Source organism: Pleurodeles waltl, chromosome 8 (genome assembly GCF_031143425.1).
Source record: "Pleurodeles waltl isolate 20211129_DDA chromosome 8, aPleWal1.hap1.20221129, whole genome shotgun sequence".
In the NCBI taxonomy this organism is placed as follows: domain Eukaryota; kingdom Metazoa; phylum Chordata; class Amphibia; order Caudata; family Salamandridae; genus Pleurodeles; species Pleurodeles waltl.
The window spans coordinates 773,333,643-773,354,227 of record NC_090447.1 but is presented as its reverse complement, the minus strand read 5'-3'; the positions used below and the strand labels follow the sequence as shown (position 1 = coordinate 773,354,227).

Genomic DNA, 20,585 nt, shown 5'->3' with positions numbered 1-20,585 from the left:
AGAGTGGTCAAAGGGTGCCAGGCACCTGGGGCTACCACCCCCCACTCTCCACAGTCACAGTGGTTAGAGAGGCCTGAGGTCGGGCTCTCATCCCTGACAGTTGTCTGGGGCCACTGTGGCTTGCTGTCCTGGTGGACAGAGTTGCCCCTGGGGGGGGGAGGACGAGAGTCACACCCCGGGGGTGGAGTGGGCAACACCACTGTGTTGGCCCTGGTGGTACTATCTGCCCATTGCAATACATCTGTGAGCAAAGTAAAGTTAGGTGTTGCACAGATGGTGTCTGTAGATGTGGAGAAGGGTTCCCCATGGGTTAGCTTAGTGGGCCCTGAGAGTATGGACAGAGGGATCCAACTGGAGTCAGGAAGGCGTAGAACTGGAACATGCCCCTGCTGTTGTGGGCCTGGGTCCCTGTTCTATCGCCCCAATCAGGGAAGTACATCAAGGTATTGATTGTTCTCCCCTGGCTTTAGGCTGGTAGGGGGTTGTGTTGGACTTTTGCTTATGCAGGGTCATCCCCAGACTTTTTTGCCTCCTGCCTCCTATATTTTTCTGACATGTTGCTGTTGGCTTTTCCACTCTGAGCACTTTACCACTGCTAACCAGTGCTAAAGTGCATATGCTCTCCTGTTTAAATTATATGTAAGTGGTTCATCCATGATTGGCATATTTGAATTACTAGTAAGTCCCTAGTAATGTGCACTAGAGGTGCCAGGGCCTGTAAATCAAATGCTACTAGTGGGCCTGCAGCACTGGTTGTGCCACCCACATAAGTAGCTCTGTAATCATGTCTCAGACCTGCCACTGCAGTGTCTGTATGTGTATTCTTACACTGTAAATTCGACTTGGCAAGTGTACCCACTTGCCAGGTCTAAACCTTCCCTTTCCTTACATGTAAGGCACCCCTAAGGTAGGCCCTAGGTAGCCCCAAGGGCAGGGTGCAGTGTATGGATAAGGTAGGACATATAGTAATGTGGTTTATATGTCCTAACAGTGAAATACTACCAATTTCGTTTTCACTGTTGCAAGGTCTGTCTCTCTCATAGGATAGTATGGGGGCTACCTTTAAATATGATTAAAGTGTAGATTCCCCTAGAGAGTAGATGGACATGTGGAGTTTGGGATCCCTGAACTCACAATTTAAAAATACATCTTTTAGTAAAGTTGATTTTAAGATTGTGAGTTTGGAAATGCCACTTTTAGAAAGTGAGCATTTTCTTGCTTAAACCATTCTGTGACTCTGCCTTGTTTGTGGATTCCCTGTCTGGGTCAGTTTGACAGTTGGGTTGTTTTTCACCTCACACCAGACAGTGACACAAAGGGAGCTGGGGTGTGATCTGCATTTCCTGATTAGCTATCTCTGCTAGGAGGGAGGGGTGGAGTGGTCACTCTCATCTGAAAGGACTGTGCCTGCCTCTGACAATGCTGTCTCCAACCCCCTGGTGTGTGTCTGAGGCCTTGCCTGGGCAAGGCAGGATTTCACAAGAAGGTGTGAGTCCCCTTTGAAGGAAGGTGACTTCAAAGACTAAAATGGGTATAAGAAGGGCACCCAAACTTACAAACTTTGGAAACACTTCTGGAATCAAGGGGAACCTCTGCCTGGAGAAGAGCTGATCGCTGAGGAACAAGTGCTGCCCTGCCTGTGACTGTGCTTTGTGGAGCTTTCCTGCAGTGCTGCTTCTGCCAGAGTAAGAGGGCAAAGACTGGACTTTGTGTGCCTTCCATCTTGAAGAAGAAATCTCCAAGGGCTTGATGTAGAGCTTGCCTCCTGTTGTTGAAGTCTCAGGGATAGCAAAGACTTCTTCCTGCCAGCACCTGGAGTCTCTGGAGAGACCCCTACTCTGCTCTGTGGTGCCCTTCCAGTTCCTGGGACCCTGAAAGGAGAGGCTGGCAGCCTAAGGACAAAAATACACGCACCGAGCGCCGTGCGGAGAAAAGATCGACGCGAATCCGATCGCGGCTGAGAAAACGACGCGACGCCGGCTCCGCAGCTGAGAAACGACGCCGCAGGAAACGCGACCGGAGAATCGACGCCCGGAGCAGGAGAAACGACGCGCAGCATCGCTGACGAAGGCTGAGAGATCGCAACCTGCGCCGCGGGACTTTCGGACCGTCGCGTGGCTGGCTGTTTCGACGCGCATCGCCGTGCCGAGTTGTTTTCGACGCATATAACCGTGCAGGGTTATTTTCGACGCACACCGCCCGTGCGGGGTTATTTTTGCCGCAAACCAGGTACATTTTCACGCTAGCAGCGCTAGTGTGTTGTTACAACTACCTAAAGACTCTTTTTATTTGAAACCTTTTAAAAATCATAACTTGACTTGTGTATGTTGGATTTTTGTCGTTTTGGTCTTGTTTTGTCTAGATAAATATTTCCTATTTTTCTAAACTGGTGTTGTGTCATTTTGTAGTGTTTTCATTAAGTTACTGTGTGTGTTGGTACAAATACTTTACGCCCAGCACTCTGAGGTTAAGCCTACTGCTCTGCCAAGCTACCAAGGGGGTAAGCAGGGGTTAGCTGAGGGTGATTCTCTTTTATCCTAACTAGAGTGAGGGTCCTTGCTTGAACAGGGGGTAACCTGACTGTCAACCAAAGACCCCATTTCTAACAGTTTGTATGACCTGATCTGTGTGGTGTGAGCACCTTGTCAGTGAGTCGGTCTTGATTAGCCAGTCGTCTAGATACGGGAATACGTGTATTTGCTGCCTTCTGATGTGTGCAGCCACTACTGCTAGGCACTTTGTGAAGACTCTTGGTGCAGTTGTTAAACCGAAGGGCAATACTTTGAATTGGTAATGTATTCCTTTGAATACGAACCTTAGGTATTTCCTGTGCGACGGATGTATTGGTATGTGGAAATACGCGTCTTTGAGATCTAAGGTTGTCATGTAGTCCTGTTGCTTTAGCAATGGTAACACTTCTTGTAGCGTGACCATGTGAAAGTGTTCTGATTTGATGTAGGTGTTTAGTGTTCTGAGGTCTAGGATTGGTCTCAGTGTTTTGTCCTTTTTTGGTATTAGGAAGTACAGTGAATAAACTCCTGTGTTTATTTGTGTCTTTGGTACTAGTTCTATTGCGTTCTTTTGCAATAATGCTTGAACTTCTATTTCCAGAAGGTCTGAATGTTGTTTTGATAAATTCTGTGCTTTTGGTGGTATGTTTGGAGGGATTTGTAGAAATTCTATGCAATAACCATGTTGGATAATTGCTAAGACCCAAGTGTCTGTAGTTATTTCCTCCCATGCTTGGTAATACTGACCTATTCTTCCCCCCACTGGTGTTGTGTGGAGGGGATGAGTGACATGTGAGTCACTGTTTGGTTATAGGGGTTTTGGGGCTTTGAAATTTTCCCCTATTCCTAGGGAATTGTCCTCTGTATTGGCCCCGAAAGCCTCCCCTTTGGTACTGTCCCTGGTAGCTGGACGGTGTTGCCTGTGAGGTGCTGGCTTGTGTGGCCTGACCCCGAAACCCCCCTATAAAGGTTGTTTTGCGGAAGGTGTTGTAAGTGCCTCTGCTCTGCGGGGAGTAGAGTGCGCCCATGGCTTTAGCAGTGTCAGTGTCCTTTTTGAGTTTCTCAATTGCCGTATCCACTTCTGGTCCGAACAGTTGTTTCTCATTGAATGGCATATTGAGCACTGCCTGCTGTATCTCTGGTTTAAAACCAAACGTTCGTAGCCATGCGTGCCTTCTTATAGTCACAGATGTGTTAATTGTTCTTGCAGCTGTGTCCGCTGCATCCATAGAGGAGCGTATCTGATTATTAGATATGTTCTGTCCTTCCTCAACCACCTGTTTCGCCCTTTTTTGTAGCTCTTTGGGTAGATGCTCAATGAGGTGTTGCATCTCGTCCCAATGGGCTCTGTCATAGCGCGCAAGTAGTGCTTGAGAGTTAGCGATGCGCCACTGGTTTGCAGCTTGTACTGCGACTCTCTTTCCGGCTGCATCGAACTTGCGGCTCTCTTTATCTGGGGGTGGTGCATCCCCAGATGTGTGGGAGTTGGCTCTCTTGCGAGCTGCTCCTACTACGACGGAATCTGGTGGCAGCTGTGAGGTGATGAAAACAGGGTCTGTGGGAGGTGCCTTATATTTCTTTTCCACTCTTGGTGTTATTGCTCTACTCTTGACCGGCTCCTTGAAGATTTCCTTTGCGTGCCGAAGCATTCCTGGGAGCATAGGCAGGCTTTGGTAGGAGCTATGGGTGGAGGAGAGGGTGTTGAATAAGAAGTCATCCTCGACTGGTTCCGAGTGTAGGGACACGTTGTGGAACTCTGCTGCTCTAGCCACCACTTGTGAGTATGCTGTGCTATCTTCCGGTGGTGAGGGCTTTGTAGGATACGCCTCTGGACTGTTGTCCGACACTGGGGCGTCGTATAAGTCCCAAGCGTCTTGGTCCTGGTCACCTTGGCTCATGGTGGTGTGAGCCGGGGAATGTGATGGAGTTTGTGCCGGTGAAACGTTAGTTACAGGTGGAGGAGAGGGTGGCGGAGTTACCTTTTTCACCATTTTTGTTTGTGGTGCTTGGTCTGACTGAAACTCCAGTCTCCTTTTTCTCCTAATAGGGGGAAGGGTGCTTATTTTCCCTGTTCCTTCCTGTATAAAAATACGTTTCTGAGTGTGGTCCACTTCGGTGGATTGCAACTCTTCCTCAAATCTATGCTTTCGCATCTGAGAGGACAGTGATTGCTCCTCTGAATAGGAACCGGTAGTTGGGTCGGTTGCGGGTCGTTTTGGCACCGAAACCCTGTCTGTACTCTTTTTCGGCTCCGAGGTGACCTTCTTCTTTTTCGGAGTCGAACCCTCTCGGCGTCGATCTTCCTCGGTGCCGCTGTCTCTGCGTCGAGCAGTTTCGGCTCCGCTATCTCGGCGTCGATGTTTTTCAGCAGCACTTTCTCGGTCCCGAGAAGGCTGCGTGCCGGTGTCTCGACCGGAGTCGGACGATCTCGGCACCATTTCGGCCTTTTTCGGTGCCGATGGTCGGTCACCGAATTTATGGGTCGAGCCATGGCCTGGTGGCAGTGGCGTCCCCTGGGCCTTGTCACTTTTCTTGTGTGCTGGCTTCGACGTCTTACTCACAGTTTTTTGGTCGTCGAATTCCTCGGAGTCCGATTCATTGATCGAGAAGGGTTCTTCTTCCTCTTGATCCTCGAACTCTCGGTGAGCTGTCGGCGTGGACGCCATCTGCAGTCTTCTGGCTCGACGGTCACGGAGTGTTTTTCGGGACCGGAACGCACGACAGGCCTCGCAAGTCTCTTCACTGTGCTCAGGCGACAGGCACAGGTTACAGACCAAATGTTGGTCTGTATACGGGTATTTGTTGTGGCATTTAGGACAGAAACGGAACGGGGTCCGTTCCATCAGCGTTGTTTTACACGCGGTCGGGCCGACCAGGCCCCGACGGGGGATCGAAAACTACCCCGAAGGGTACCGGAGCTCTTCACTCTTCGATTCGGTGTCGATTCTAACTAAGCCGATCCCGAACGCAACAATACCGATGTAATTTTCCCGATATTTAGCTAACTTTCCGTTCCGAAACCCGGAGCGAAAGGAACACGTCCGAACCCGATGGCGGAAAGAAAACAATCGAAGATGGAGTCGACGCCCATGCGCAATGGAGACAAAGAGGAGGAGTCCCTCGGTCCCGTGACTCGAAAGACTTCTTCGAAGAAAAACAACTTGTAACACTCCGACCCAACACCAGATGGCGGGCTATGCACAACATGTGTATCTACAGCGACAGATGCCATCGAACACAGTTTTTCTTTAATTGGTACATCTGTATACTAATGCACAGATTACTCTGAAATGTTAGCACTATTTGCGTTGATGGGGTGAATGCACAGCCAACCACATATTTTAAATGTGCTCTTGTTCCACTGAGAATAGTATTGCCCTTAGCTTCTAGGCTTGTCATTGGAACCACAAAATGCCACTGTTTCACACCCACACTCAGGTAACTGCACTAGCTTTCCATGGAGGCAAGAACTCTGTTTAAGCTGGCTTGATTGACTTACTAAACTCAGATCCTACAATAACCCTTGTGTCTTGTCTCTAAACTTGACTTAAAGGCATTTCTCAAAATCCCCCAGGAAATCCTTTGCATGTTGTAACTTCTTTAGCCAGGAAGGAACGCACCTCCAACCAGGCTTTCCCAATAGCTGAGCCCCCGACTTCGAAATTGTCTTCCTTGATAGTCAGACACGCCACCTAGCTTTTCTAGTAGAGTTGACCATCAACGTTTTACGTTAGAGTTCATTTGTTTTGCTGTCATGATTGCTATTTTTTTGATATAACTGTGTTGGTACTGTGAGCTTTTTGTTCAGCCCTCATCAGCAGCAGGTAAGATTTGTGCTACATAAATTAAAAAAAAAAAATGAATGTATAAAAACGTGTCTCTCTATGTTGAAGGTCTTTTATTCGTAGGCCTAATTTTAAGTATAAGACATTCAACTGTTTCTGAAAGCAGATTTAGAATCAATTGATACTTTATTTAAAGTACTATCATTCAGTGCCATATTTGCTTCCTGGGAGTTAAGATCTCACACGTTGCACAACATAAGGATGACAATTTTTTTTAAACTTTGCAATTATCAATATCTTTTTATGAAACAATCAAGAACAACATATCAACACAGCTGCAAACATTGATAGTGGAATCGCTTTATTCCAAACAAATTACCATTTATTGACAAAATCTCTACTAATAAACACTTTGGCCATGATTTAGAGTTTAGCAGACAGGCTACTCTATGACAAACGTGACGGGTATCCCGTCTGCTGTATTACGATCTCCACATGCGGTTATGGAATCGTAATATGGCAGAGGGGATATCCATTACATTTACAATGAAGTAACCCCCTCCACCAAACTCTAAATCAGGCCCATTCTCTTTACAATGTTAGCAAAGTAGTGCTATATTATACCTCTGTACGCCCTCCACCAAAGCGACTTCATCTGGCGAGGAGGAAATATACTGTTGAGTGGTCTTCTTCAAACCATCGATAGAGTCATCCTCCTTGACTTGGACTGTGTGACAAAGACAGAGAGCTCGGAAAAAAAGCTCTTCCCTCTCCTGGTAAAGAAAGATAAGCAATATTTACTTTGAGTTTAAGTGCCTCTAAAACAACACAGTAATAAAATGTGAGATAAATATCAGTTCTAGATACTTATGAGCCACACCCAAGAACACATTTTCTCCGGTGTTTTCATGCATGTAAGAAAACATTTCATTTCCTAAACCGAACTTTTCACCTGTCCCCCTTGAGGTGAAAATAACATTAATGTCAACACCCAGGATAGCATTTGGTATACTTCTTCATACAGCTTTTCTGAACTCTTTTCTGCCTACTGCATTTCAAAGAGAAGTGACACCCTGTCAGTGCTTCTGATCCAGAAATGTATGATGGGGTTCTCAAAACCTACATTATGTTCTGACAGCATGTGTCTGGTTCAGATCCAGTGGATGAGAATTGACATATTGACATATTGCTTTCAGAAGAAAATGGTGCTGAGATAAGAATTTGGAAGTTAGCTGTGATTCGGTTATGCTTAAAGAAGTTAGCTGGCTAAAGAAGTTCCATTTCACAGATATTTCTTTGTCAAGTAGGTCAGCACCGCTAATGCTATTAGGTTTATCTTTATTTACAGCCAGAGGCTAAGGTTATGTAGAGCAATGCGCTAAATTGATCTCTTCAATAGGCTTTTAGATGGTGAAAAGAACATGTTCATTTTATTAACAGTTGATGCTATTCTTTAATTTGACACTGGACTTGTGAGATGATGCTTTATATGTACATGCAGGATTGTATTAGGGACATTGCTGCTGTAACTGAACCTCTTTGAAGTGAGGCTCTGGTGTCCATATTATTAGGATTCTTACATCCTGTCAATTTACGAACATTGAAAATGGCAGACTTTCCTGATTTCTCTATGAAATACACTTGGTTCTCTAGTTACTGAAATGATTACATTTTAGTTTCATCTGCAATCTTTAGTCTCTTTAGATCTTCTAAAATCATTATAAGGACATAGTAAGGACAAAGAGTGACTATGCAGCTCAATGGGTACTCTTCTGCAATACTTTTGCAAGACATAAGAAACATAAAAAAAAAAAAAAAAAAAAAATAAATAAATTAGCACTTGTATAGCGCACTACTCACCCGTTAGGGTCTCAAGGCGCTGTACTCATACCGCTATGGAACCCCTCCTGGCTTTTCCCTGTGAGGCGCCCACTCCTGAGCACCCCCAGGGTGAAGCCAGGCATCCAAGCGCTGTTGGGGCCGTTGTGGAGATTAAGCAAGCTATTGCCCAGAGTTGCAGAGTGGGACCCATGAATTAGATTAGGCACTGAGGCGAGAATTATCTGGTCAAGGGGAATTGAGCCCAAGACCTGCCGAAGCGGGACTTGAACCCTGGTCTTGAGCCAGATCTCTGCTTCAGGGTCTGCCGCTCTAACCATTGAGCCACACTTCTCCACAGGGAAGTAAACAAAGCTAATGGCTTTCCAATATATTTCTTGGACCAGATCAGTTTTAGAAGAGTTTATGAAACAGATGAGTACAAACAATATGTATAAATGAGTGTCGAGCTCTGTTGCCAGGTTGTATTGAGAGGGGAATCAATCCATCAAAATGTTGCACTGCTTTGGACACATAACTAAATCTATACTTCAGCACTCTACCATTTCCCAAAACATCAGAAAATCAGTTCAATGTATAAGAAAGTGTTAGTTCAATAAAAACCCAAGAAAGCAAAAAAAGGCTTTTGAACAAAAACTTTAGAAAGTTTAGTTTATCCTTTATTTTTCATAGTTAAAAATGGTTAAGTTATTAAGGAGAAGTTATAAACGTAAGTATGGAAAACCAGGAGGGGTTGTACACATCAACAAAGGATAACAGCAGCTGAAATCTGTAGGTCTTATGTGATATATGATGTGCGCAATTCATCCCCAGAACATGGTTGGGTTTCTGACATCAAATTTTTGTACATGGACAATGCAGACAGCTAGGAAATTCCGTGTATGTCAACTCTTGTTAAGACCCTCTATAAAGTAAAGCTATCTGTAAGATCATCAAAGCGTCTGAATCTCATGACACTCCTCGTCCTTAGGGTCTCCTAAATATTCTCTTTAAGGCCAATCTAGAAGTGTGTCCACTTTGGCTGATTAAGATGTTTATTCGGGCATATACATTCCCAGACTGTTTTAATTTCCTAGCAGGGCTCCATTTTGCCTCTGGCCTATAAAAAGGGGGGCCCACCTTGCAACAAACTATAGGCTGATTGATCTGTTAGACGTTGAGGCTAAGTACTATACATTTATATTAAACTTGATACCATGGCTAAAGGGAATAATTTAATTCTATTGTCTCAAAGAGAATTTAGAGCAAACAGCAATACAACTGTTAACATATTGGCATTAAGAATGCTAACCCATGACACAGTTAAGGTGAAAAAACAACTAATTTGTCTGCTTTTTTTTTTGTAACTATCGGATGGCTTCTGACAGAGTGGATTACACACTACTGGGGCCAAGTTATCAAAATGGCATACACACAATCTGCTATTTTGAGTCATCAAGTCGTTATACTGCAACATGTGGGTCCAAGTTAAAATGGCCCACAGTGGGCATACTTAAAGCAGGATTATGACAAACAGAGGACTCCAGCAGCAGGGCACACTAGCTCCCTTGCTTTTTAATCTGGATACTGTTAGTTTAGTTGGTGCCAATGTGGTGTAGGAAAGCCCCCCCATTGCTTTTATTGGGAGTTTACTTGAATGACACAGAAAACAATATATATACACACACATATATATATGTATGTATATATGTATATATATATATATATGGCTTTATGGACAGAAGTGCGAGGTTTATTCACGTCATACTTAAACTCACTAAAATTAAAAGTTGTATCAATGATATTGCCATTTGCCAACTTTATGATAACCTACAGTTAGGCCCATACTTTTCTCTGCAAACGTTTGACATATCTGAGCTGCAGTCTAGATGCCTTCCCCGGCAGATTTGGGTCCAGGTAAGAATGACTTCAATACAAGGATGATGTGCTGGTGCTCCGCTTAGCGACTTCTACCATCCAAGGTCAAAATAAACTAGAGTGCAATTTGCAGCAACAATCACTCAAAATGATGTTATAGTGTATGGTTTGTTGCTACTCAATATGTTATACTGGCAAAACACTTTACGGTCAGTAATTTGGCATGAGAAAGTAAAATAGCATAATCTGTGCTCTCCGTCTTTAGAATGCTTAACAAGCATTATTAGTAAGCCAGTAGCTCTCGCCTTTTAATGAGAGTAGCAACTTATTGGTTTTGCTAACCCTTGTTTGTAAAGGATTGTTTAAAAAAGTAAAAGCTAAAAATAATTTTAATATACCGGAGGAAACGAAAAGAACATGTATTAAGGTACACCAGAACTGTACACTGAATTCAATATATTCAATCCTTACAGATGATTTGGTTTATTTTTCAAATACCTTTTATTTGGAAAATTAACAGATTTTAAAAATATTAAAGAAGTGACCGAATCTAAAGAAAAATGCTTGCCAAGGCCCAATTTAAGATTCACAGGACTGAAACTGAAACAAATGCATGGGCCATTTGGTCCTCTGCCTTAGAACATAGGGCAGATTTATGGACATTCAGAAGAAGAGATATTCCCTTTTCGGTCATGCTAAGTACACCTTCTGCTTCAAACTCCTGCTGAGGGAGTGTAGTAGCCACCATCTCCCCTGGCACTATAAAAAGCATCTCCACTTCTGTCCAGTTTACTTAGACTGGATCACCAAACCACACCTGGGGAAAAGCTCCCTATCAATGTTTCATGAATGCTATCGGGAACAAACCTATCAAACAGGTGGGAAGCAGAATTAGGCAGCCACCTAGCAGTAGGCAACATATTGTTTGGTAATCCAGGTAGAAGCTGGCTGGCAATTTGCTTCCATAACGAGTAGCTGCTTCAGGGCCAGAATGGAGTAGGTCGAAATTCATAAGATATTACACTTGAGCACAAATGGTTTGGCTGTTGTCGTTTTCTGCAATTTAATCAAGCGGTTTGGTACGGCATCTATAATAATATACAATACTCAGCAAAACTGTCAATGCTAACTTTAAAAAATGTGACTTCTGAACCTAAAGTCCTATACAATGCGAACTTGGAACTTTAACTGTTGATTACAGTAAGCAGTTTTACAATCTGTATTATTAATAAATGCACTCATATGTTTATCTACATATTAGAGTGTCTGTGTAATCCTCAAATAAATGCACAGTAAACAAAACTACTCAACTGTGGAAAATGAAAAAGTTATGATACTTTAACACTCTTACCAGATAAACTAGGGCAACCCCAAAAGTATGAAGTACGTCACCTTTGAATTGTCATGGACTCTGCATCCTCAAGGAAGCTTCAAGTGGATAAACTCTTAATGTAAGCTTTCCACATCATGAAGACACAGTCACATTTTGCCCCATCTTGTATTTCTTAAAAAGGTTCAAGCACCAACATCACTCATACTCTCAAAAAACGATTACACATATGGAAACCATGGGGCCCCTTTCTCACCCATGATAAAGAGAATTCAGAACTAAGCCTCAAGAGTTCTTCTACATGTAAAGACACGTACATACATGTACCTTTCCCCGAATGCTCTCTCCCAGCTACTGAGTGCAAGAAGATTTTAAGCTATTATGTAACACTTAGAAGTCAATAAACAATACATTTCCAGAATTCCTCCAGATTAAAATAAACAAATACTCTCACACTAGGAAATTACATACTAAACTAGCACCATGATTAATCATTCTACCTCATTTAAAGAGAGCTGTTGGTGACACTACTTTTGCCGTACATGCTGACAGATTATGGAACTCCCTCACTTAAAAATTAGGAGCCTCTAACAGCCATCTTGAATTCAGAAGAATGCTCAAGAACTCACTACCTGATCATGGACAGCCTGATTAAGAATCCTCTATAATGGGACACAAAACAAGAATAAATCCTCCTCTGTATACAAACCGAAACTCTGGTCAATATAATGTGCAAGACTGCAATCAACATTGCCTATGACAGATCCTCACGACAGATCTTCCTCCCCGAGTAGCCAAAGGCACAAACAAAAGTACTATCAAACACAGTTTATTTGTCTACAACCACTAGCTCAGGATTGCATGAAATTCTACAAACTTCCACTGTTGCATAAACATTGCACAAAACAAAAATTAGTTTGATTATGACCATCAAATACCTACCTATGAAATACCTACCATCCTCTGTTTGTCCTCCTTCCCTTATTAAACTCCTATATAAAACTGCATGCCATTATTCAACTCCTACACAAAACAGCATGTCCTATGACCTACTTTTCAATATGTATTTGGGTGAATTGCCCTCCTCGCCACCTACAGCCCCATAAGACCTTCCTGCTCACAAACTGGTTTTCAATTGCCTGGACTCTATTCTCATGTACCTTACATATTCCCAAATCAATGCCCTAAATCCTTGCCTACCCAATGTCTCATTTGTACGAACTAACATATCTACTAAATTGATCACTAACATTGAGTTCTAGGCTACCATCTTAAACATCATAAAGCCCTTCAGTGCCTCTTCACAGGTATTAATACATGCAATTACAATACAATTACTGTGCTTCCTACACCTGAAAGCAAGTGGTAAAATACATTAAAGAAGACTTATACTCAACGTCTGGATTGCCAATGTGACACCAGTACAACTGCATCCAGTGGGTTCCAATTTCCAATTTGTGCATGTTTATATGAAATTGTTTCAGACCACATCTCAAGATTATAATGTGAGCTGACCAAAAGATATGACAGAGGCTAAAATGAGCTCATAGGGTAAGCTGCCTTTCTCAATGAATGGCTGAATCATAGTCATAAACGTAATGCTATCAAAGTTTGTGTGTGTGTGGGAATACTCCCTACTTTAGGTCCTGACATGTTTGCAGGATTAAACATGATTTTGCCTTTCTATGGTGAGTTAAGGATCAAGAGTAAACTGAGAAGTATTGCACCAAAAACTATGCAAGTGCTGGCCTTGCTGGCTGCAGGATAGTGAAGTGCCACTGTGCTCCTCTGTTAATGGATGTGATCATTTAATTTAAATCACTAGAAACAAGAGGGAACATAGAGCTAATCCCAGAAGTATGTCTTTCGAACAGTGCTTAATTTGAGCTGGTGGTTGGGGATGGGGGCCACCAGCATCCATTATATGGGACTGGCACTTATTTTTCTTCATCCAACATTTCCAGGGAGCTACAGAGGAAAAGCACACACCGAAGAAAGAATGAGAAAGAGAAAGATGGAAATACCTTCACAAGGGACAAAAGAGGAACCTGCAGTGAGATAAAGGGGAAAGGAGTGTCAGGAAGCTGATTAAAGAAGAGTGAGGGGCATTTCTGGTTCAGCAGCCATGATATTTGGCGTGCCAATGCCAGACGCAGGCTTCTGAGCAAAGATGTTGGAGTGTCAGTGTGGGCTACAATCCTTAGATTTAGAAGAGGGGTGCTCTTGGAGATGGGTGCTCTTGGAGATGACTGTTGCCAGAGCATATTTGGGATTTTGGTGTGGATGTATAGCAATAACCATACACTTCACGTTGCTCCTTCTTTTGCTTCTGACACTGTTAACCACTCTGTGCTCTTTAAGAGGTTTTAATGAGATAATATCTGTGTAACAGAACTGCACTAAACTGTAACAGTTATTTTCCAGACTTGAATACTACTGCCATTTATATGTCCAAACTCTCAGCGTATTGTCTTTTTGTAGCACACGGAAGCCTTTGGTACTCCCTTGTCTCTTTTTTAATGTTTACCTCAAACTACTGTTAATTTTAACATACACATTTGGAAAATGTGTGTCTAACTATGAAGATGATATGAAGGTGCTTTCCAAACTTACTTCCCCCTAACCAGACAACATCCTGATGACAACTGTTACCTGGATGGACAATACTCACTTTAAAATAAATTCCCTCTGAAACTGGGAACATTGATTTTAGGAACCTAGTTGGCATCAAGGCCCACCATTTTCTGGCCTGAAAAGATTGGAACCTGTTTTGTTCTTGTGGAACAAGTATTAAGTCTGCGTCCAACACTTGATACAGATTTCTTCCTTAAATGAATAATAAAAAAAAGAAATTTAAAACCATGAGAACATGTTTCCATATCTGAGCTATTTCCATCGATTTCAAGCTCTGGCAATGGCTTGGACTCTTTCTCCAACAGCATGTACATGGGGGATTCACAAGTATCATATTATTCAACTTCAGAAACTGTACTACGTCCTCAAACTGACTCCTTATACCCTAAAATAATTGATGTGTCTTATACATCAGCCTATAAATAGATGATACCCATGTTTTGTTTCCAAGAGAAATTTCAGTACATTCCTTCTCCAACCTTACATTGATGACAGCTTCTCGCGTATTTCCAGTTTCAGGAAAATCTGACCTGGTGGCCATTCCTTTTTCATATTGATAGCAAAAGGTTGGAGCACCATATCCAAAAGCCATAAGCTAATAATAAACACACACCACTCTTAAGGAATTCTTCAAAATAGCTGTATGTCCAGAATGAGACCTAGTGAGTCTTGCTACCTACTACTTGCAGCAGTGTATGAGAGTAGCTAAACTTAGGTAGTCTTCGTACAAGCCACAAATTGTAAATAGCGGTCGTTGTGTAGACCCTACATGAAGAAAGGGAGGAAGATCTCCGAAATGGCACAACATTTGTAGGCCTGGGCAAAAGTATTTAAGAATGTTTGAAAAAAGCTATAATTGTCAGAAACATTGAGAACGCATTAATCCAGAAAGGACAGTGATTGGATGGACTTTTTTGAGGAACCAAAGATACATAATAAATGTACCTTCCAATGAGGCACCCATGTGGAATACACATAATACTGAACTGGTGAAGTAAGACTAGTTTGTGACATCAGACATTGATTTTGGTTGTGGCTACTAGGAGAACAATTACATGCGTCCAAAGCATACACAAGTTGATCAATGTCACATTTGAGAAAAACAGATACTAAACAGCTGGCAGCATATTTATAGACCAAAAAATGCCCAAAACCCACAATATCATATTGTATGAATACACATAAGTTTACTTTTTCATTGGAATACAAAGATTGAGCAGGTGGATATTTTACAAATAATCACAGACAAACAAAATGAGATTCGTACTTTTCCACCAACTCCAGGTGAAGAATCGATCATATCAATGCCTGCACAATCGTGGAGGATTTGACCATTGCAGATGACATGGGGTACATAGATGTGTCCCTCAATGCAACATTCAATAAATTCCATGTTGTTTTCCGTTAATGTTCCAGTTTTGTCTGTAAAAACATACTCGACCTGCCAAAATGAACAGAAAAAAGCAACATGAAAGGAAAGGCATCAGTTGAAACACAGATTCGTTTTGCTAGATATAATCTGCAGAATATGTATAAAAAGTGCTAACATAAATTACATAAAGTTTAGTAAGCACATGCTTTTGGGGAAGCATGAAGCCACCGAAGAAATGTGTTGACAGTGATGAGGGCAAGGTTGTAAGCAGAGTCCTAAAAGTGCACAGCACAAATGATGTGGCAGGATTTTCTCTGTTAGAATGCCAAAATGTGAGTGTTCTAGATGAAGAAAGTTGAAACTTTATTTCTCTGGAAAGAGGATCCAACAAATAGACCTTTCAGGCTTTAATGAGGGAACATGTCATATGCATTCTCCACCCTCATTACTGCAGGGTAACATTGGGTTGACTTACCCAATATTTACCAGCAAAAGTGCAGGTCAACCACAATTATGCTTAAATTTTGGCATTCAAGTTATCTCCGACTTTTGCTATGGTCATCCATAGTTCCTATCAACAGCACTTTGGAAGAAACCCAGGACCTGCTAATTTACAAAAACATTTGGCTGACATTGACCGTTTTTCTTCACTTTCATTTAATTATGGTTTTGCCTCTAACCCGTCACCCGGCTTCCAATAAAAATAAAACACAATTCAGCTTTAAAACAGCTGTATTCCACCACTTAGCCTTTGTCATTGACCCGCCATGAAAATAAAAAGCAAGTGATAACTTTCTTCTGCTCTTTAGTTTAATTCCTTCTCAACCCAAAAAGTAAATACAAATATCCCAAATCACATTATACAGCAATGATGCCAAAGGGGTTTTGCGCAGAAACATGGATGGAGATGCGTTTGGGGAGGAGGACTCTATCGAAGGCATAACTAGCTCTTTTCAACCAGCTACAAAGGAATAATGGGGATCAATAAATTATTTACAGGTAGCCAGGTTCAGCATGGTTGTCTTTAATTCATAAACAGTTTTTTAAAGGATATTTCCTGTTGTCAAGCTCGGAACGCATTCCTTTGGCCTTTTCCTCTCATCCAAGAACTAGATGGGACCTAAATACCACCCTTGACAGCCATCTCAGACTCCTTAACCGACTGGCAGTGAGTCAGTCATCTGTGGAACAAGTCTGATTCGATGTTCTTAGGATTCTTCTAAAGAACAAAAACGTTTTCTGTAAAGGAATATAGTTAGATTTTTAACCTTTTACCACAGACAGGGTAACACTGTCACTGAAAAGGAATGTGGGGTCTCAGTTGCAGGCACACTGTTCTGGAACCTTGCTCCTGTCCCATGTCACAATAAAATTCTAATTCTCTGTTAACAATTTTACCTTTTTTGACCGCAGAAACCTGGCTCCAGATAATACCCGGATAATACCCATCTGACATTCTATACATTGCTATAACGTCTTCATGAACTTCCTGATTGTGACATGGGACCTTTCTTCCCCTCTGGCACCAAGAAACATAGGATGGGTTCTATTCTGTGTCTACAGGGCATGGTAAGAGCATCCTTAACCCTGGTCAAAATAATAGATTCTATGAAGGACTCGCTCACAAAAGGCATGGAAGTCTTAGTTCTGAGCAAGTTCTGAGCATGCCATGCTTCAACAGCCCGGCAGTAAATTGGACAGATGTTTTATTTCTATAGTCCGCATTCATCTTTTGCTGAAAGAGCAGACTTCCTGAGGCCTAGGTTGACTGTGAAAGATTTGAGAGCCCTGGTTATTCCCGTTTGCCAGCTGGGCCCTCCCGGTGCTAAACAGAAAAAGTCGAGTCAGTGGCATCAATAGGTCATCATGTTTCTTGCTGTAAATAGTCGTAATAGATCAGTGGCAATTCATCAGGACCACGGGACCAAATCTACACCGTGCTTGTGAAGTAATGTGGAATATTAATCGGAAGTGCCCAAACACATAAGGTATACTGGAAAGTTATACCTTTTGTTGTAGAAAACTAACCCAATTAGGGTCAAGAGTTTTGCCCCTTCGAATCAAGACAGGGACCACACTTCGTTTTGCGGGTCAGGAATGGTTAAGTAGCGCATACTCTGCTTCATAAACTACCCCATCTCTGCCACCTCGGAGGCAAGCGCCAGTCCAACAGGGAGCACACCCGATGATGAAACATGACACCCATTTGGGTGTGTGAGGGCTCTTGCTCCTAAACAATCGAATGACACTTTCTGATTTCTCAGTTCGTAACCAACCTGTTTATTTCTATACCTCTTTTTAACAAGGAGGAACTGCATACTCCATTTTTGAAATATTAGATTAATTGGGAGCAGGTATGCTGGATCTTCATGCGCTCTCTGTCTCTCCTCTTAGACAGCAAGAGTAAAAATAACACAAAGCTAGACAGCATAAATAAGTGCAAATCAAAATAACGTTTATGCTTGCAACAAGTGAGAAAACAGCCTAAGAAGGGCTTTTCAAACTGGTATTGGTATACACGCGGTGAAGAACCCATCCTATTTAGTGGTCATATACATTTAGTGGGAAACCAATATCATTAGTTGTTAGTATGCATCTAGGGGCAGAATGCAGGTCCCTGCAGCCCTTGCTGCACAGGGAAGCCCTCAACCCTTTAGGGTGCCCCAAACCTTCAGGTGGCTCCATTAAGCCCAATGTCAATTCATATCCATGAGATATGGGAGACTCAGCAGCCCCTTATCACATTCTGCAGGGGGCCCCATCATGTTGTGTTACGCCACCGTATGCATCTGTCAGAAACCCTATTTAGATGTAGGAAATTGTGACACTGGAGACAATGACCTACCCAACTGGTAAAGAAATTAATGCAAGCAAATACTAATAACTACGAAGTCAAGGTCTACACTGAAAAGTGAGTCGGGGTCAATAACTAAAAAAGCTTTTGATCTCAGCATCATTCCTTTTTTGTGTGTTTAGAAGCAACTGTCTAGTCCAGACACAGAGGTATTCATGCCTTTATGAGAGTAAAGCTTGCCAGAGTTCTTTGAATTTTGGAAAGTAAACGGTTTGGACAATGTTGAGCACTCAAATGTCTTTGGTGAAGTTTTATGATGCTGGAATCAGGTATTACCCTTTTCCATGGTGTTTGCTGGTGTGGCCAAAGAGGATCATTACTGGAGGTTTTCCAATTGCTAGTTCTTCACCAAGCTACCGCTGTACTGTCTATTTTACTTTTTTTAACAAACTCCTTTTTTACGACCTACTATTTTATGTTTATCTCTCCTGATCTTCGTCTTGGGAATATTGTAGTTTGAAATATTTCACATGAGAACTAAATGACAATACTTCAAGTTTTCTTTTCGATATGAGCAATGAGCTCAAATCTATTCTAAGTGCACATGTAGGGTATTTTGGAACTTGAGAAGAATCATCTGGTGAATTTAAATAGGATGGTCTTTGTCTTCATGAGGTGTGATGATGTAATTTAATATATCCTTCTTCACAACAAAGGGAAGGAAAGTAAACATTGAGCTGCATAAATTGGTACAAGATCAACTGCATTATACTGCATGTAGCAAATTCCATAAAAGATCCGCATCATAGAGGAGCCAATAATTACTTGACAAGGGTGAGCTCAAGAGGAGTAATCAAAGCAGAAAGCCTAAGCATACTAGAATCAAGCGTTGAGCATGATCGATGAAGGATAAAGCTGCTTACGAAACTCCAAATAATTAGGTATAAAAATACAACATAAAATGCATATTTGTTATATTTTATTTGCAAGGCATGCACATTTTTTAAATTCCTTTCTATCATGATGAGAACCATTTCTGGTACTTCAGAATATTTATAGTCCCCCAATATAAAAAGCATATTAAAAAAATGTTAGTAGCCATTTTTTCCATTCATTTTGATGAGAGCAAGGAGCAGCGGATGAAAAAATATGTGGGAACTAAATCTGTTAATTCACTCACACACTTGGAAGGAAAAGAAGGAAAGCTTAAGCTGTATGCTTAAGAAATATACAAACCATTCTGATTAAAACTATGGGTAATACCCGACAAAGAAATCATTCTTTCTCATAATAAACTCCAGGGCTTTCCATCAAACTATTAACATGATTTATCAATCTGCCCACAATGAAATTATAAAAGTACCGTTTTGTATCCACACGATGTCAAGAACCCCCACTGAAGTACTGTCAATAGTACCACCATCAAATAGGAAAATACCTGTCCTAACTCTTCGTTGAGGTCAGACGTATTTACTAGGGGCCCTTCTCCTGTTGCTTCATCAAACATTTCTTCATCCCAAGTCAAGAAATAGGACCCCAGGAACTTCTGCATCTCAACAGTAACATACATGGACACCGGAATGATGTAGTTGAAAAGAACCATGAAGGCAAGGAAGTCTGTGAACGATCTCAGAAACTGCAAAAAACAGATATGTTGAGTTAACAGACAGTAACTTTCAAACACTGCTTTTTTGTTTTTCAATGAAGCATGAATTCTTGCAGCGAGAGACACAAAGTGACAAGAGACAGTTAGTTTTGATCAATCCGCATTGCAAATTACCAATTAGTTGACAAGTGTTGATCATTCTGCACTGCACATTACTAATTAGTTGACAACTGAGAGTTTATTAAGCACAAACACACTAGAAATAAAGTCTTTGGATTCAGAGTAGTTGTCTCAAAATACTCTACATTGCGTCCTCCAACTATTCTGTAACAATCCACAAGGTGAGGAGCGTATCCAGACAACATTGTTACAATGGATCTTTCTTTATAACAAGAACCTATTTCAGACAATACAAAGGGACACCTATATACAAATCTATAACTGAGGCGGGCCTTATACTGACTCAGTCAGGTGCTATTTGCCTAATCATTATGCATAACCAGGTGCACATTCTCCATCAATAGGATGCTAAAACAAACCCTCCCAAAATGTCCTCCCCAATTGATTACACAAATATATTTAACTAATCTTAATCAAAGATATGGGTAACTGAATTTTAGATAAATAGTCTGGTGATACATAAACGCATTTATGGTGCTAAGTAAAGTAAAAGATAACACATTAAATAGACATTCTGCATTTCATGTAATTTTAGATAACAAGATATGACAAGGTCTGCAAGCACAAGAAGAGTGTTAAAATGAACTTGCTTTATAAATTTTACACCGGTCTACCATGCCTGAAAGTTTTGAAAGGGGGGTATTATGCGCCTTGTCTTGATAGGATACGTTTTAATGG

The 20,585-nt window shown here is 41.8% G+C and overlaps 1 protein-coding gene across 3 annotated transcripts in view; it reads right to left on the bottom strand.

The window, feature by feature from the left end:
- ATP11A (ATPase phospholipid transporting 11A) overlaps positions 1 to 20,585 on the bottom strand; it is a 661,076-nt gene that overhangs the window by 185,610 nt on the left and 454,881 nt on the right. For all 3 annotated transcript variants that reach the window (XM_069205024.1, XM_069205022.1, XM_069205021.1), the window contains exons 12-14: positions 19,560 to 19,757; positions 15,223 to 15,396; positions 6,920 to 7,068 (exon numbers count right to left, since the gene is read on the bottom strand). In XM_069205024.1, coding sequence (XP_069061125.1) covers positions 6,920 to 7,068; positions 15,223 to 15,396; positions 19,560 to 19,757 — 521 coding nt within the window. The remainder of the gene's footprint in view (positions 1 to 6,919; positions 7,069 to 15,222; positions 15,397 to 19,559; positions 19,758 to 20,585) is intronic.